The 19,265-nt window shown below is 37.4% G+C and overlaps 2 protein-coding genes across 3 annotated transcripts; both read right to left on the bottom strand.

Annotated features, from left to right (window-relative positions):
* Positions 1-976: 976 nt before the first annotated feature.
* On the bottom strand, positions 977-6,282 carry LOC148072306 (uncharacterized). Of its 2 annotated transcripts, XM_087798859.1 has the most exons (5): positions 5,906-6,282; positions 4,400-4,503; positions 4,279-4,339; positions 3,586-3,639; positions 977-2,642 (listed from the first exon to the last, which is right to left on the bottom strand). In XM_087798859.1, exons 1-5 carry the CDS (start codon positions 6,198-6,200, stop codon positions 1,924-1,926), a joined length of 1,233 nt encoding a protein of 410 aa, XP_087654985.1. In that variant the 5' UTR covers positions 6,201-6,282; the 3' UTR covers positions 977-1,923. The 2 variants fall into 2 exon arrangements, with proteins under 2 accessions (XP_087654985.1, XP_087654986.1); XM_087798860.1 differs by lacking the exon at positions 3,586-3,639.
* Positions 6,283-7,743: 1,461 nt separating this feature from the next.
* Positions 7,744-13,239, bottom strand: smtnl1 (smoothelin-like 1). The gene is made up of 6 exons (XM_087798661.1): positions 13,026-13,239; positions 10,453-11,036; positions 10,278-10,392; positions 10,059-10,210; positions 8,859-9,048; positions 7,744-7,749 (listed from the first exon to the last, which is right to left on the bottom strand). The coding sequence occupies exons 1-6, from the start codon at positions 13,110-13,112 to the stop codon at positions 7,744-7,746; spliced, it is 1,134 nt and encodes a 377-aa protein (XP_087654787.1). The 5' UTR covers positions 13,113-13,239.
* Between the last annotated feature and the right edge of the window lie 6,026 nt (positions 13,240-19,265).

The raw sequence follows: 19,265 nt of genomic DNA, 5'->3' as shown, positions 1-19,265 counted from the left end.
CATTCCACAGCAACAACACATCTGCGACCAACATCCTCTTTTCTAAACACATTTACATCTTGTTTCAACTTTTTTTTAAATTTTGTTTTTGTAAGCATTTATTTATTTATCTTTATCGTTAGACTTAGATTGTATCATCTTGTTCTTTCTCTTTATTTCTCTTTGTTCTTGTTCTGATTTTATTTTGATTATTTTTTATGAAAAATTGCTGTATTTGCTGTGGATAATTTCAATAAAGTTCTACCTAACTTAACCTAACCTAAGTAAGCAAATTCAATAATTTGTTCCTTTTTGTGAATTACTTAAACATTTCTATATCGAATTGTTTGTGTTTTTGTAATATATATTTTAATTCGAATATTTTCCAAAAGAAAACATGTTTTAATTTCACATAGTTTGATATTCTTATTCCAATAAATCAAAAATGAATTTTCTAACCTGTTTTAAGCCTTTTAAATTCACTATAAAAAACATGTATTATAGGTTCACTTTGAAAGACTACGAATAAAAAAATATATTGAGTTCAGAAAATCTATTTTTCTAATTTTTATAATAAGAATATTACACCTTGAGAAAATGTTCGATTTAAAACTGAAATTATTTAAACACTTTTAACATTCAAATTATTGCAATTCACTTATTATTTTTTAAATGATCAAATGCTTGAAAAAGTAATCAAAAATGTTTTTAAATTTTTGAAAAAGTAATCAAAAATTTTTGAAAAACAAATAGTTTTAGCTAGTTTCCCTTTTTTAAATATCAATTTTATTAACATTTATTTACGTAATAATTATATTATTATTTACGTTTCATTTATTTTCACGTTGATTGATTGTTTAAAAATAATGTTATATGAATTCAAAATAAATTGTGGCAATACCTGTGCAGAAAAACACAAAAGGGAAAAGACTTGTTAAATGACAAAAACAATGCTGCTCTCTAGAGGTTACATTTCCATTGACGCACACAAACATACTTCAGAAAAGATGCATTTATTTAAGAATAAATATACAAACTACAAATGAAGCTGAAGACTCCACGCACAAGTATTGCTCTAGTATAGGAAAATAAAAAATAAGGATAAAATACAGAGGTAGATAGTTTTAGTTAACAAGAATAACAAACACTTATTAATGTATCAACAGTTTTTCTTATAGTTTTCACACACATTCCAGTTGAGAAACAGAACCTATGAAAGTATATCAGTGTATTTTGAGTGGTTGAATTTAACATTTCAAGTGTCTTTTTTGTAGTTGTTTTTGTTTAATCAATTAAGATCTTTATAATTGTTTTGAATGATTTGTAGATTGAAAGGTTTTGTTTGTAGTAATAATAATAATAATGTAATTTGCAAAATTTTTTAAATTAACAATATTATTTTTTACATACAAATTTCCACTTTAATAATTAAAAATGTTTAAAAATAGAAGCCTTTTTAAATTCAATTAATATTATTGTTTGTATAATAGTGAAATAATTATATGTTCAAATTGAAAAGGAAACGGATAAGAAATATAGAGAATTTATACGCAACTAAATTGATTAAATTCAATAAAAACAAAAAATAACCTTTTAAAATAGAAACTATTTAATTTAGTTATTTAAAAGCTCATAAATTCAATAAAAACTCACCATTTCAAACATTAAAATTTAACCATTCAATATTCTAATATCACTGATATACTTCCATAAATATCCATCTATGTACCTTCAATCAATTGACTCAATATTGTGACATTAAAGTTCCACTGACGGTGTTTAAAAAAACATACTCCAATTCAATATTATCTTAAAAAATCGGATTGAATACTTTTGAATAAAATAAAGGCATTCAAGGTTGAACGTATTATCATGGATACCGAGTTTTTGGCTTGTTTGTGTCGCGACACATTTTTCAACTCATGGTTTAAAAAACGGAGTCCCTCAGGGTCCGAGCAGCGCGTCGGTGCTGTGCGTGATCATGTGTCGGCGCAGGTTGCTGGGGTTGTTGAAGCTGGAGGAACACTGCATGCACGAGTACGGCTTCTCGCCCGAGTGGGTCCTCAGGTGGATCTTCAGGCTGCCGTTCTGCGTGAAGCGCTTCCCGCACTGGCCGCAGGCGTACGGCTTCTCGCCCGTGTGGATGCGCATGTGGATGGTCAGCGTGGTCTTGTTCACGAACGCCTTGCCGCACATGGGGCAGGTGACGGGCTGCTCGCCCGGGTGACTGGACCGGTGCGCCATCAGGTCCTCGCGGCTCAGGGATTTGCCGGCCGACTGGAGGCTCAGCTGAGCCACGTGACTGGCGTGACCTCCCTGACCTTCCATCCCGGCGAACGCCTTCATCATGTGATCGGAGAGATTCCTTTGGCTGTTCCTCGTCATCTCCTGCATCCCCGGGGTCTGGTCGGCGGCGGCGAAGCTCAGGAAGCGGTCGTGGTCGGCGGCGAGCGAGCCTAGCGAGCCCAGGGCCTGCATGTCCGACGGCGTGTAGAACATGTTCCCCTCGTCCTCCGCGGGTCCGTCGCCGCCGCAGACGCTCACGATCCTCAGCTCCGCGGCGCTGTCGGCCAGGTGGTCCGAGGAGCCGGCGAGGGCGTGTGAGCTCGTGCGGACGGCGGCGTCGTCGTTCTGAGAGCCGTGAGCGTGGAAGTCGTTTTCATCTGAAAACACATACAAGAAAATGTCCTTTATTTAGAGAGTCGAGTCATTTTTTTATATCACAGTCGCCTCAGTTTTTAAAAAGACTTTCATCATAAATCAAATGCAACTTTTGATATTCATGGATACAGAATTAACTTGTTGTGCTATTACAAAAACAAGGACATTATATATTAGTGATGTGTTGATGAAGCTTCATGAAACAGTGTCATGTTATTCAGAGGTCAGTAGGTGGCGCCGTCAGTTTAAAAATGATGTTTCATTAGAACAGTTGTTCAAAATGAAGGAAAATAGTGCAGAGACGCCATCTAGTGGACTCTGAAGATAATGACACTGTTTCATGAAGCTTCATCAGACCAGTAAGTAAGTAAGTAATTTATATTTATAAAGCGCTTTTCTATACCAGGGTCACAAAGCGCTTAAACATACTCAAAAAATATATACTAAAAAGATCAAGATAACACAGAGAAAAATGTATATACACACATATATATATATATATATATATATATATATATAAAACATAATTATATATAACGGCAACTTCCTGTATAGCCTGTATAGCAGGGTTCGACAATTAAATGTCCTCAGGGGCCACATTTTCATAGTGGCTGTTGTAAGGGACCGTCAAGCAAAGGGAAACGTGCAAAAAGCCTGAATATAACAGGGAAAATAATAGTCTAATAAATCATGATAAATATGATAATATTATTATTTTATTGTAAATTATTCCTTGTGTTATTTCAGGGTCAAGGTGACCCGAAGGCCCCTGAAAATAAATGTGTTTGGCTTCCAGAAATACATATGTCGTTCTTAGGAGCCTCTTTACTTTGACCCTGAGATAACAGCGGTTTAATACATTTTCTTTTCAAATCTGACACAAACCTTTCCAGATATATAACTTGTAATACATAACAAAAAAAAAACACAAAATACAATTATTACCTTCTAATTTCACCTCATATAGACCGCTTGGGGGCCCCGGGACACAAAGGTCAGCTGTAAACAAAATTTTAGTCTCATTCAAATACAGTATGTTATTTAGTTTGGTCTGTAGTTCGACTTGTTCTTCGAACACTGAGAAGTAAACATTGATTTTACGATTAAACTGTGAATGCAGCAGTTACTGTATTCTAAGGCATCTATAAAGTTATATACAGTATATCTGTTGAAAGGAAACACTAACACAATCTGTAAAAGGGAAGTAAAGGTCATATAAATATAGTTTAAAGACTCACAATTTAAAGACAGTCATATTGTAATGTTAATAAATACTTTGAAAAAATAGTAATATGTGATAAATAATGCAAATTTGAAGTTACTTGCTTGGTTCTAATATAACCTAAACTAGTTGATTCACTCAGAGAATCTTATTTTCAAACTCAAGCATCATTTAAAGTTAAACTTTAAGTTTTACAAACGAAATGCAACATGAAATATCTGGGAAGGAAACAGGAACTAAAATGATGGTTTAGACATTAAAACAGGAAGTTCACAGTGACCTCAAAACTATTGATTTCTCTGTTCACGTTGTTTATGTTTAAGTTATTTTACACATAAACTTGATTCTAAACCTTCTCGTAAATATTACTTTGACAAATACAAACTACAATCATCGACTCAAACCACTTGACTCGCCTTCGATCGGAGCACATCGTCCGATGTCGTCTTCATCGTTGATCAGGATGACGTCAGCAGGCTGCGGATACATCACATGTTTAAAAACATGACAGTACTTTTCTAAGTAACGAGTATTTACCTCTTGTTTGACGGGCGAGGTCGAGGTCGTCTTCGTTTCAGGCGGAAGGAAGCTTCGAGCGGAATCTGCCGCCGGCTTTTTCACCGGCGCTGGTTTATTGACAACTGAGGGATGACAAAATAAGATTTTATTGACCCGAGATGACGGACAGAAACGAGCAGAAGTTGAACTTGTAAAAGTACAATTTAAAGAACTGATCATACTAACTGATTTATACTGATCAACATTATTCATAAAAACAACAAACACAGGGACCGCAAATTGTTATAAATAGAAAAAAATTGTACAGCTAAAAAAAAAAAATAAAGACATATAAGATAAACAATGTACAATGATTAAGAATAAAATTAAATGGTTGAATTTAACATTTAAAATGTTGTAAATATTAATTGTGAAGGGTGGGACAGATGAAGGGATGGATGGATGGATAGACAGATGAAGGGACGGACGGACGGACGGACGGACGGACGGACGGACGGACGGATGGACGGATGGATGGATGGATGGATGGATGGACAGATGAAGGGATGGATGGATGGATGGATAGACAGATGAAGGGAAGGAGGGATGGATGGATGGATGGATGGACAGATGAAGGGATGGATGGATGGACAGATGAAGGGATGGAGGGATGGATGGATAGACAGATGAAGGGATGGATGGATGGATGGATGGATAGACAGATGAAGGGATGGATGGATGGATAGACAGATGAAGGGATGGATGGATGGATGGACAGATGAAGGGATGGATGGATGGATAGACAGATGAAGGGATGGATGGATGGATAGACAGATGAAGGGATGGATGGATGGATAGACAGATGAAGGGATGGATGGATGGATAGACAGATGAAGGGATGGATGGATGGATAGACAGATGAAGGGATGGATGGATGGATAGACAGATGAAGGGATGGATGGATGGATAGACAGATGAAGGGATGGATGGATGGATAGACAGATGAAGGGATGGATGGATGGATAGACAGATGAAGGGATGGATGGATGGATGAAGGGATGGATAGACAGATGAAGGGACGGAGGGATGGATGGATGGATGGACGGATGAAGGGATGGATGAAGGGATGGATGGATGGATGGATAGACAGATGGACGGACGGACGGACGGACGGACGGACGGACGGACGGACGGACGGACGGACGGACGGACGGACGGACGGACGGACGGACGGACAGACAGACAGACAGACAGACAGACAGACAGACAGACAGACAGACAGACAGACAGACAGACAGACAGACAGACAGACAGACAGACAGACAGACAGACAAGTTAAATAAAATAGATCAAAGAAAAAATAACAAAAGATACAAAGGTAAACATGTTATATTACATCATATTTTCGCTCCGTACGAACAAAGAAAGTGTTAAATATCATAAATATATTCGTATTATTTCATGTCCCTGACGAGTCGTTACCACCAGCCTCCAGTAGGGGGCGGTACACGTCATTCAGCAGCGACATATGCGAGTCGTTAATACCGTTCGGTCTGATCCGAGTCTTGGGCGTGTTGGTCCGGATTGGAGTCATGCGACCCGCCGGTCTGTTGATGCGGGTCTGGAGCCTCAGGGTGAAGAGTTCGCTCCTCATGCCCTTCATCCTGGTCCTCAGGCTCTCGTTCTCGCGCAGACTCTGGCTCAGGTGGAGCCGCAGCGACGACGAGTTCTCTGAGAAGAGCGACGAGATCTCGAGCACCGCCGCCTTCACCAGCACGTCCATGATGGACAGCAGCTGCGCCTCCAGGGACGAGCTCTCGCCCGCCATGTTGCGGGACATGTTCGGCGGGAGCTGAAGCGAGGAGTGCGGGGTTGGTTAGCTCGTGTGAGGGTTAGCTGTAGCTGTAGCTGCTGGAGCGCACAATAGCCTGCCCTGTTGTCTGACGTCATTACCGTAATCCCCCGACAACGGCGCAGGCTAATCGTTCATGCGATACAGGGGGGAAAAAAAACGAATTACTTATAATATGATGGAAAAACTCAAAAGTATAAAATAAGATTTATTCTTGAAGTTAATGTATATATATATATATATATATTTTTTTTTACAGATTATATAGAGAATTAACGTTGCATGCAAAGACAAAGGATACAAAGATTAACATTCGAACAGAACATCATGATACTTTCACTAAAATAAAATAAATAAATATATAGCATTTAATGTATTTAACATTAAATGCTATATATTTAATTTAATTTAAAAAAAAGGAGACCTCTTGAGGGATCAATAAAGTATTTCTTTTAGTAAAAGTATCATAATGTTCTGTTTCTATGTTAATCTTTGTATCCTTTGTCTTTTTTATTTTTCTTTAGACTTGGATTGTATCATCTTGTTCTTTCTCTTTATTTCTCTTTGTTCTTGTTCTTATTTTTTGTATTATTTTGTTTTTATGAATAATTGCTGTATTGCTGTGTCTAATTGGAAAAAAACAATTAATAATAAAGTAAGTAAGTAAGTAACTTTTATTTGTATAGCGCTTTTCCAGACCAGGGTCACAAAGCGCTTAAACAATCAAAACAATATTCAATAAAGTATATACTTTAAAGGTCAAGATAAAACTGATAACACAACAGGAGTTTCAGAAAATCAAGGAAAAGCCTGAACAAATAAAAGTGTCTTGAGATGTTTCTTGAAGGAGTCAGTAGATCATTAAACACAGATGTTTCTTGAAGGAGTCAGTAGATCATCAAACACAGATGTTTCTTGAAGGAGTCAGTAGATCATCAAACACAGATGTTTCTTGAAGCAGTCAGTAGATCATCAAACACAGATGTTTCTTGAAGGAGTCAGTAGATCATCAAACACAGATGTTTCTTGAAGGAGTCAGTAGATCATCAAACACAGAGATGTTTCTTGAAGGAGTCAGTAGATCATCAAACACAGAGATGTTTCTTGAAGGAGTCAGTAGATCATCAAACACAGATGTTTCTTGAAGGAGTCAGTAGATCATCAAACACAGATGTTTCTTGAAGGAAATGCCTGTAAAAAGTTTTTGATGCCTATAAAAAGGAAAAATAAAACAAAGAAAAGAGAAGAAAAGTACTCAAACAAAGATCTTTAACCATTTATTTGAGTTGAACGAATAATAAAGTTGTTATATAGCCAGTATCAGCACTATTTTAGCTATACATGTATTTTCGTTTTGCACTTAATTTCAAATAAAAACGTGAGAAATATAGCTTAAAATTACATAAACTTGGAGGAAAGACATGTTTAATTAAATGGCACAAACTTCATTGAACAACAGTAATAATGATACATTGTATTTACAGTATATTGCACTTTTTGTCATACATGACCTGAAAGTGCTACAGCAGAGTTAAAACTGGTAAAGGACAAAAGGTTAAAATTCATTTTCAAAATCAACAATTATAAGAGCTTTTAAATAAAAAGGCTTTCAGGACATTCTAAAAAGGGTCCATAAATAAAAATACTCAATCTTATTTTATTTGGAAAAAGAGACGTTTTAAATATAATTTCAGGAGTTTTTTGTTTGTTTAAAAAAGTTATCTCCATGTGCAAATGTATGCATGACTGTATTATAAATAAACATTTGAATAAACTAGCGTTAAACAAATAAAATGGCAGGAGCAGAAAAACATATTGTTGTTTATTAATCTGTATTTAAAAGTATCTTATTCCCATTAAACACAAACCTTGAGTTTGAGAGAGAAAACTATATACTTAAATAAACCCTTTTCCACTGGTTAATCTGCTTTAAAGGCTGAACAAATGTGTTCATATACTATTTAAAGTGAAACTAGTTTTTATTTTCTTTCCCTTGTTTGATGGATTTAGATAAAGCTAGATAAAGATTGTGGAATACTATAAGTGCCATAAAAAAGGTAATAAAAATGTGATAAATTATAGTAATATAGAGTAAATTTAATATCTGTTGACATATATTAAGTTTAATGGTATTTATTTTTAAATCAAAGTAATATATTCTGTCGTAAATAAGTTCCACACATAAATCCAAGCATTTCATTTATTTAAGTAACATAACAAAGACACAAAGAAAATACAAATGTCACAAGACAAAACTTAATCGGTGCATTTAAAAAAACAAAACAGGTAAAAATCCATTATTTTCTCTAGTGATTCAAACTAAGACTCTTTTCTTTCCTCCATCATCGCCTAAGATTCTGCTTCGACCAACGAACCTCCTTCCACACCTGTCTCGCACATGTTTGGTTTTTCTTCTTGTCCTTCTCTTTTCTCCTCCCCCGCTTCCTCCTCTAACCCCTCCTGTGTCTCCCCCTCTTTCTCCCCCTCTTTCTCCCCCTCTCTCTCCCCCTCTTTCTCCCCCTCTGTCTCCCCCTCTTTCTCCCCATGTGTCTCCCCCTCTGTCTCCCCCTCTTTCTCCCCATGTGTCTCCCCCTCTGTCTCCCCCTCTTTCTCCCCCTCAGCCTCCCCCTGTGTCTCCCCTCCAGCCTCCCCCGTCTCCGTCTGTTCCTTCTCCTCCTTGACCTTCTCCGCCTCCTGGTCCTTCCTCTGCTTCTCGATCTTGGACAGACTGTGGCAGAGAGACTGGACGTAGGTAAAGACGCACATGGGGTCCGGGTGGTTCCCCATCAGGAGCATGTCCTCCACTTCCAGCAGGGGGCAGCAGTCAGCGAGAGTCCTGTTGAGAAACATTTTCATTTTTCTTAAAAAAGAAAATAATAATAAAATATATTATTCCATTAGAAACGATTCTACCTTTTCACTTAAAAAGAAGAAGAAGAAAAAAAACACTTCAAACCTTTTTTAATTAAATAAAAGGAAAAGAAAAAACACTATTTTTCACGTAAAGAAAACGACTTAGAAACGTTTAAAATATTATTTTGTATTGAAGCAACTTTTTGAATTGCATGATTAAGAAAGAAACTGTCCTACCTATAATATGGTCCAAACTAATTGGGTAAAAAGCGTTTAAACCTTTTTTTTTTACCAATTCTTTTTTTTTTTTCGACTTCTTTATTTCATAAAAAAAGACCCCAAATCCATTCACAGCCTAATATAATATAACTATATATTTTGTTTTATTTTCAATCATTAATCAGACATTTAATGATTTAACTTGATCATTTATATATTAAATTCTTGACTTTCCTTTTTATTTAATAATTTAATTATATATTTTTTTTATATTAAATTTGTTTTGTTTAATAATTTAATAGAACTCGATAAAATGTTATTACTTTTATTTCAACATTATTATATTGAATTTAAGTCTGACTTTTAAAATATTAAATTTAGAAGATTTATTTTTGAATTATTGGAATAATAATATATATATTAAAAAAAATAATTGTTGCCTCTATTATACCATTATTCATATATTTAATGTATAATACTACGAAATAAAAAAAAGCTGAAATAAGAACTTTTTGTTTTTATTATTTTCAATTATAAATTATTGAATTAAAATACAAAATAAATTAAATACCTTGAAAAACATTGTATACAATATATATGATATATAAAAAAAATCAAATTAAAAACGTTTGAATAAAATGAAAAATAATTAAAAAAACATTTGAATATAAAAATTAAAAATCTAATTTTAAATGTTAAAGTCAACCTGATGGCACTGATATACTTCGTTAATGTAGTTTTCTCCTGACGATAGACGACAAATACTGTACTTACTCTGCAGTTTTGAAGGCCAAGCTGAAGTTCTTTCCTCTCTCTTTGGGATTCAAGTCGCTGAAGACGAAGGCCTCTGGAAAGAAGCGGTGGATGAGGGCGCAGAAGGCCATTCCATCGCACCAGGACGAGGAGAAGTTCTCGATGTCGACGCCCTTGAGGATCATAACGCAGAAGATCGACACCAGCGGTGACATCGGCGACACTTCCATCCGGTCTCACCTCATAGTTGCGGGTCTTGCTGCGACACCACTGAAGCATCTTCTGTTTGATGGTCGCTCCGGTGGCCAGAGCCGTCGACGACTTCTGGATCTTGAAGTTCCGAGCGACGGGCGTCCTGCGAGGACGGAGGATGAGAAGAAAGATCTGGGGATCATGAAGAGGGAGGTCCACTTACTCTGGGGCGCCCTGTTGGAACTTGGCGATGATGTCCTTCTTGGCCGACGCTCTGACGGCTCGAGCCGAGGGTCGAGGTCGAGACGAGGACGGAGGTTTTCTCTTGGTCTTCCCTTGTTTCTCCGGATCCTTCGCGGTCTCGGCCTCTTTCTCCTCCACTTTGGCTTTTGATTTCTTCTTCTCTGCCGCCTTCGAGCTCTTCAACTCCTTCTCTTCTGTCTCACCTTCGACTGCTTTGGTCTGATCGCTTTGGTCTTCGGGCTTCAGTTCAGCTTCTCCGGTTTCATTGTTTTTCTTCTCATCCATCGTTTTTTCTTCTACCTTTTCTTCACCTTGACTTTTCTCTTCAGGTGGACAATCGTCCGACGTTTTCTTTGGATCTTCAGCATCATTTCCGTTTGACGAAGACGCCTGAGCATCAACTTTGTCTGCTGAGTCAGCGACTTCTTTCTTTTCTTGTTCTACCTCCTCCTCCTCCTTTATCTTTTCTTCCTCCACCTTCACTTCTTCTTGAGCCTCCTCCGTACTGCCGGATGATTCTTTGACGTTTGTATCTTCACCGTCCAACGCTTGTGTCTCACACGTCTGAAGGAGAAGACACATTTTAGTTATTGTTGCATTAAAAAAACCTCCTATTTTTAACCTTCGTTTCTTTGACAAACAAGAGGAAAAACACAATCACAAGAGCTTATAATGTAGAGTTTCTTCCGTGATGAGGCTTTTATTTCCAAGTTTTTTGTTGCTACAATTGAATAATTACTATATAAAATGTATAGTTTTATTATTTATATATTTTCTACTTGCACATTCCTATCTAGAGTGAAATTGAAACCTATATTTACTAAATAACTTTGTTTAAAAAGAACACTTTTGTTCAAGAGTTGTGTATTTGGAGTAAATATAAAACTACTATATTCTAGTACATACATATTTTTGAATAATATTGCGAAGTATTTATTTATATGTATAAAATCAAATTTTATAATTACAGATTTCTCACATATTATCATCAAATATATAATCTAAAATAATAACAATAATTAATCTAATTAAAGTATATTTATAATTAATAATATTTTACTTTGTTTTTAAAGTTTAATATTTTTTTAATGAAACGGCTGCATTAGATTCTTACAACTAACGTGTTGATGCTGGTTCTGGTTAAATCCTGCTCGTGTAAAACTGATGCTTCACAGAAGTGAATTAAAAAAATACTGAACACATTACGCAAGACTCGCTGAATCCAGGTCTAAACTTAGATCAACTAAACTCTGCTCGTAAAACGAGACTAAGAAGCGGCAGCAGTAGGATTTGTTGAGAATGTGTCTCATGTCTGGAGCTACTGGAGATGATTTAGTCGCTAAATACAACCATGGGTTTAAGTTAATCTAATGATTTAATATTTAACGCCACAGTTAAGTGTTTTTTTTATTCTTTTGTGAAATACTTAACTGAGCAGCTAAACTTGCAACTGTAATCTAGGCTAACATTACATTTAAACAGCAGTTTCAATGGGCAACAATAGCGCCACCTATTGTGAAGTAAGTGAATTGTAAGTAAAAAATGTTTCACATTCATCTTTTTTTTTCTGCTTTGTCAAAATTTAGCCTAAAAATTAGTCCTAAATTCTCTTTATAAACCTATAGTGTTGCTTGAATCACCAAACATTTTGAAATATGAAAGAAGACGTGTTTTGTCTTGTTCATGTAAAAACACACGTGTATCGTCATGACGACTCACGACAGTCAACACACACACAAACACACACGTCTGTTTGTTGTCCTGGGAATATTCTTGGGAAGATAAGTGGCCCCTAGACTGCACCTTAGTGGCCCCCCTGAAACTAATACAACAACTGAGACTTATTTTGAAACACATTTACAAATTCTTGAAACAGATTTTTTAAACTCTTGAAACACATTTACAAACTAATACTTATTTAGTAATTCTTGAAACACATTTTCAAACTCTTGAAACAGCTTTTTCAAAATCTTGAAAACACATTTACAAACTTATACTAATTTAGAAACTCTTGAAACACATTTAAAACTCTTAAAAACACATTTTCAAACTCATGAAACACATTTTCAAACCCTTGATACACATTTTCAAACTGATACAAATTTAGAAACTTTTGAAACACCTTTTAAAATCTTGACGCACATTTACAAACTAATAGTAATTTTTCAAACTCTGGATACACATTTACAACCGGATAATAATTGACTAACCCTTGAAAATAATACAAAAAAAAAAATCATGACTTATCGTGAAGGAATAGAATATTTTTGGATATTTTTATTTAGTTTCAGACTTCTATTTTGTTATGAACTTCTGAGTCATGGTCGGTTTTGACTATTTACTTCTTATCTTAAGTACATTTAAACAAATGTGTATAAAATCAAATAATACACAATGAAAAAAACGATTTAATCGTTGTTTATGGTGTAGTTATGCTATAGATTGTAATACTCCACACTATAGTACTTTTACATTTCCCATCATGCCACACTTGTTTCTTTCAGTGACGGTGAAAAGCTAACGTAGCCGCTCGCGTGGATACAAACGACTGACCTTGTTGTCGGGTTCGGACTCACGAGTGACCTCTGAAGCTTCCATTGTTCCTTTATCTGGAGCTTCTTCTTCCATGTCCTCCGTCATCCAGGAGTGAGACGTTCACTCTCTCTCGCCGTCGTGATGTCCGCCCTCACCTCCTTCACCCGACACCCCTTCCCATTAGCGGGGATGCCTGGGCTTCTTTATCTGACCTTTCGAAGAACACAAGACCCCAAAAATAGAGGTCCAGGGAGAGAGAGGGGGTGTGTGTGTGTGTGTGTGTGACAGCTGTGTGTGCTGTGGAAACGCTGTACACACAAGTTGTGTTTGAAGCCAAGTGGGATCCGACCAATGACCTCCTCCGTTCAACTGGGTCTTGAACAAGAAGCTTTTTTTAACACTCGACTGTTGAATTTACGACCGATGGTCACGGAAGTGACTTCAAAAAGTTCAATTAATACTTTGAGTTTTCATCACAGCAAGAAGGTTGTCGGTTCGCTTCCAGGTCTTTGCGTGGAGTTAGTATGTTCTCCCTGTGTTGTGTGGGTTTACTCTGGGCACTCCGGTTTCCTCCCACAGTCCAAAAACATACAGAGGTTGATTGAGAACTTGGGGAAATTGTCCATAAGTATAGGTGTGTGAATGGTTGTGTGTCTTTGTGTGTCTTTGTGTGTCCTGTGTTCTCTCGCCCAATGAAACTGGGATAACCGACAACCTTGCTGTGATCATTAAACTGTTACCAAGATGTCAATAAAGTTATTGACGAAGCTGAAACTGTTTTGTACTATTAAAAAAGTGTGATCCCCGTGAAAACTCAAAGTATTAATTGAACTTTTTGAAGTCACTTCCGTGACCATCGGTCGTAAAATCAACAGTCGAGTGTTAAAAAAAGTTTCTCATTCAAGACCAAGTTGAACGGAGTTCGAGATTTTATTATGAATCGATCACAGCTTTATTCATCCTCACATCAGTTACGGTCGATCTTTTGTGTTTTAATTTAAAATAACTTATTTAATTAAATAACTCTTTAATTTGATTAAAATACGATATTTTGTCTGATTTCTGTTCTGTATTTTTAAATGAAACTTTAATGTTATTTTTCATCAAATAAATGTTTATCTACTTATTTTGTAATTTCAAAGTTTACTTAAAAACTGGTGAACAAACAGCTGTGTCTCGTTACGTCATCATTGAACACCTGATAAAATCCTGCAGCTTCTCTCCTCAGAATCATCTTCATCATGCAGGTCTTAGTGAGGTGAGTTTGTAGTGAAGACTCTCCAGTGTTTCTGTGATTTAAACGTGTTCTTCTCTCAGGTCCTTCATCTTGGCCTTCCTCCTGGCTGAGGTTTTCTGCTTCCCTTTTCAACAAGGTCAGTTTTACATAAATTAAAAAATGATTAAAATGAATGACATGTTTTCTCCCTGCAGATGTCTACTCCAGGTACTCCGCTCCTGAAAGAAACCAGTTCAACCAACAAGTCTACTTTGACCAGGCGGCCAAGCCTTTGGCGTCCTCTCCGGGTCAGCAGGTCCAGTCCGGGCCGAAGGGCGTCGTCTTGAAAAATCCTCCACAGGCCGGACAACAAGGTGAGGATGTGTTCAGGTACAGTGGAGGGACAAAAAGTTTGAAAAATTGGTTTCAAATGTGCAAAGCATTATGGGAGTCCATTCACAATTCATACTGTGGTTTTCTTTGACTATTGAAGTACATTAGTGATGTCAGAATTAAAAATGGTTGAACTATAAATCTTTGAATACTGTTTTAGAAAAAAAAAACTGAATTTTATATATATAAATATTTTAACTTATTTTTCTATAAAATTGCCATAATGGTTTGTTACCATAATGAACTTTTGTGCAATAGAAAGAAACGTGAAGAATCCACTGCATATTAATCTAAAATGCAATAATGTGAGGACTTTTAATCATAAAAAAATCTTGTTTCTTGATGGGAAATGATCTCGTCGCTTCACCAGAACTGATGACTGTTGAATCGACGCAAGAATTCTCCTCACCATTCATGCTATGAAGCCCCACGTTTCTGTTTTTTCTTGGAGCTCAAATCTAATAGGAAAAATGCCATAAATTACAATTTTTAGAGCTGTAGTTTAATGGAGAAATCTTCTTTTGTCCTTAAAACTTGTACACCTGTTTTTAAAAAGTGCTTTTTCTTTTTCAGATTTGTCTATAAATTCATGTTTTTAAAAATATTAACTTTAAAATGCTATGGGAAAATCCGTTTTTGAATTGTAGGACTAAAACTTAAATCTGTAAAAGGAAAATCTGCATCACTTTTTTTAAAAGGATAATTAAAATTCAACCTTTGTATGGAAATGATTGAATAATACATTCTAAATATAATTTGGTGCTAAAACAAACTATTAAAAGTATCAATTACATTTTCTGAAAAGTCCGGACTTGATTCAAGTGTTTCCTCCTCCAGTGTCAGAGTGGGCTGTCGCTCCAGCGGGTCTCGACGTCCAGACTGAAGAACCTGTTGCTCCTCAGTCCGCGAGTCTACCCCTGCCTCCCCCGGAGGCCCAGTACCAGGCTGGAGACCTCTTCCGCTACAAGACCCTCTCCGAAAAAGGCGAGTTGGACTATGAGACCGAAGAGCAAGGATTCCTTCCGCCTCCGCCCGAGGCTCCGGAAGCTCCAAAGGAAGTGATCCAGGCTCCGCCCCCTAAGAAGTCGGACCACGGTGGAGTCTGGGGCCCGTATACTCACTACACCAACATGTTTCTGGGCGGGAAGTTTCCCGTGGGCACGCTCAGTTACTTCAGGGCCTCGCACGAGCAGGGCAGCGACAACTGGCGCGACGATCATTATCTGCGCCGCTTCCCCTCTGAGCCGAGTCCTTCCAAGAAGGTTTGAAGTGATGTTTGGAAATAAAAGTTTTTAGAAATAAAAGTTTTTGAAATCAACTTGTTTGAGAGGTGGTGTCTTCAAACTAATGTCAGCCCAGAACTCTACTTGACTCCAGATCAAATGTACAGTTAAAATGCATTCTTTAAAAGCTCCGGACGACATGGAGACAAACACGGCAGCAACGAAAAAGTTATAACACAAAGATGTCTTAAGTTTCTTGAAGGAGTCAGATCATCAAACACAGATGTTTCTTGAAGGAGTCAGTAGATCATCAAACACGGATGTTTCTTGAAGGAGTCAGTAGATCATCAAACACAGATGTTTCTTGAAGGAGTCAGTAGATCATCAAACACAGATGTTTCTTGAAGGAGTCAGTAGATCATCAAACACAGATGTTTCTTGAAGGAGTCAGTAGATCATCAAACACAGATGTTTCTTGAAGGAGTCAGTAGATCAAACACAGATGTTTCTTGAAGGAGTCAGTAGATCATCAAACACATGTTTCTTGAAGGAGTCAGTAGATCATCAAACACATGTTTCTTGAAGGAGTCAGTAGATCATCAAACACAGATGTTTCTTGAAGGAGTCAGTAGATCATCAAACACAGATGTTTCTTGAAGGAGTCAGTAGATCATCAAACACAGATGTTTCTTGAAGGAGTCAGTAGATCATCAAACACAGATGTTTCTTGAAGGAGTCAGTAGATCATCAAACACGGATGTTTCTTGAAGGAGTCAGTAGATCATCAAACACAGATGTTTCTTGAAGGAGTCAGTAGATCATCAAACACAGAGATCGTTCCAAAGCTTAGGAGCAACAGTCTGGAAGGATTTCTCTCCTCTGGTCCTGAAGCGTGTTCAGGAACCATCAGATTCTGATCCTCAGAGCCCGAGCTGGGGTGTAAGTCTGCATCAGATCACTGGAAGGTCTGACAATGGATAGATGTGAAAGAACCAGAATTTTAAAGTTGAAACTGGCAGCCAGTGAATAGTTTTAAGGATCGGGGAAATGTGAGTTCTATTAGAGCCGCTCAATTCTTGCAGAGTTTTGTATGAACTGCAGGCGAGACACATCCTTAGACTCAAACTGTTACAATAGTCTAAACAAGACACTCATAAGATCCAAATTGTGTTGTGACATCATTTTTTTTTCTCAGCTGAAGTAAAGTAATATTCCTCTTTCAATGACACTAACACTCATTGGTCCTACAAAGAATCGTTATAACTATATACACCTTGTGTCCTATATTTACAGTAAACAAATGTAAATGTAGTGTGTAGTAACGTCTATGCCGTGCCTCACCAGGAAGATTCTGCCTTGTATTCGATCACTAGATACTGACTTTTTTTTTACTAAAATATCAAATGTGTAGAATTATACTGAATCTTTAGCACAGATTCATTTTCGAATAAAGTTAATTTTCAGTATCTAGTGATCCAACGGAGAAAAATCTCAAGTTGGAAAATGGTGTCAGCATGATCTGGAGCTTGTAATCCATGAGTCTTCACATTTAGACTATTGTAATAGTTTAGGCGACTAAAGGATCCGTCTTGCCTGCAGTTCATACAAAACTGAGTCACTCTAGTAGAACTCACATTTCTCTGATCCTTAAATCTCTGCATTGGCTTTCAGGATCAATTTTAAAATTCGTGATCCAGACTTACACCCCAGCTCGGGCTCTGAGGTCTGTGGATCAGAATCTGATGGTTCCTGAACACGGTTCAGGACCAGAGGAGAGAAATCCTTCCAGACTGTTGCTCCTAAGATTTGGAACCATCTCTGTGTTTGATGATCTACTGACTCCTTCAAGAAACATCTGTGTTTGATGATCTACTGACTCCTTCAAGAAACATCCGTGTTTGATGATCTACTGACTCCTTCAAGAAACATCTGTGTTTGATGATCTGACTCCTTCAAGAAACATCTGTGTTTTATGATCTACTGACTCATTCAAGAAACATCTGTGTTTGATGATCTACTGACTCCTTCAAGAAACATCTGTGTTTGATGATCTACTGACTCCTTCAAGAAACATCTGTGTTTGATGATCTACTGACTCCTTCAAGAAACATCTCTGTGTTTGATGATTATAACTGACTCCTTCAAGAAACATCTGTGTTTTATGATCTACTGACTCCTTCAAGAAACATCTGTGTTTGATGATCTACTGACTCCTTCAAGAAACATCTGTGTTTGATGATCTACTGACTCCTTCAAGAAACATCTGTGTTTGATGATCTACTGACTCCTTCAAGAAACATCTGTTTTATGATCTACTGACTCCAAGAAACATCTGTGTTTGATGATCTACTGACTCCTTCAAGAAACATCTGTGTTTGATGATCTACTGACTCCTTCAAGAAACATCTGTGTTTGATGATCTACTGACTCCTTCAAGAAACATCTGTGTTTGATGATCTACTGACTCCTTCAAGAAACATCTGTGTTTGATGATCTACTGACTCCTTCAAGAAACATCTGTGTTTGATGATCTGACTCCTTCAAGAAACATCTGTGTTTGATGATCTGACTCCTTCAAGAAACATCTGTGTTTGATGATCTGACTCCTTCAAGAAACATCCGTGTTTGATGATCTACTGACTCCTTCAAGAAACATCTGTGTTTGATGATCTGACTCCTTCAAGAAACATCCATGTTTGATGATCTACTGACTCCTTCAAGAAACATCCGTGTTTGATGATCTGACTCCAAGAAACATCTGTGTTTGATGATCTGACTCCTTCAAGAAACTTCTGTGTTTGATGATCTACTGACTCCTTCAAGAAACATCCGTGTTTGATGATCTGACTCCAAGAAACTTCTGTGTTTGATGATCTACTGACTCCTTCAAGAAACTTAAGACATCTTTGTGTTATAACTTTTTCGTTGCTGCCATGTTTGTCGTCCGGAGCTTTTAAAGAATGCATTTTAACTGTACATTTGATCTGGAGTGAAGTAGAGTTCTGGGCTGACATTAGTTTGAAGACACCACCTCTCAAACAAGTTGATTTCAAAAACTTTTATTTCCAAACATCACTTCAAACCTTCTTGGAAGGACTCGGCTCAGAGGGGAAGCGGCGCAGATAATGATCGTCGCGCCAGTTGTCGCTGCCCTGCTCGTGCGAGGCCCTGAAGTAACTGAGCGTGCCCACGGGAAACTTCCCGCTCAGAAACATGTTGGTGTAGTGAGTATACGGGCCCCAGACTCCACCGTGGTCCGACTTCTTAGGGGGCGGAGCCTGGATCACTTCCTTTGGAGCTTCCGGAGCCTCGGGCGGAGGAGGAAGGAATCCTTGCTCTTCGGTCTCGTAGTCCAACTCGCCTTTTTCGGAGAGGGTCTTGTAGCGGTACAGGTCTCCGGCCTGGTACTGGGCCTCCGGGGGAGGC

The sequence above is a fragment of the Callionymus lyra genome, chromosome 9 (assembly GCF_982586985.1).
Source record: "Callionymus lyra chromosome 9, fCalLyr1.hap1.1, whole genome shotgun sequence".
Lineage (NCBI taxonomy): Eukaryota > Metazoa > Chordata > Actinopteri > Syngnathiformes > Callionymidae > Callionymus > Callionymus lyra.
This window is presented reverse-complemented; position numbering and strand designations above follow the sequence as displayed.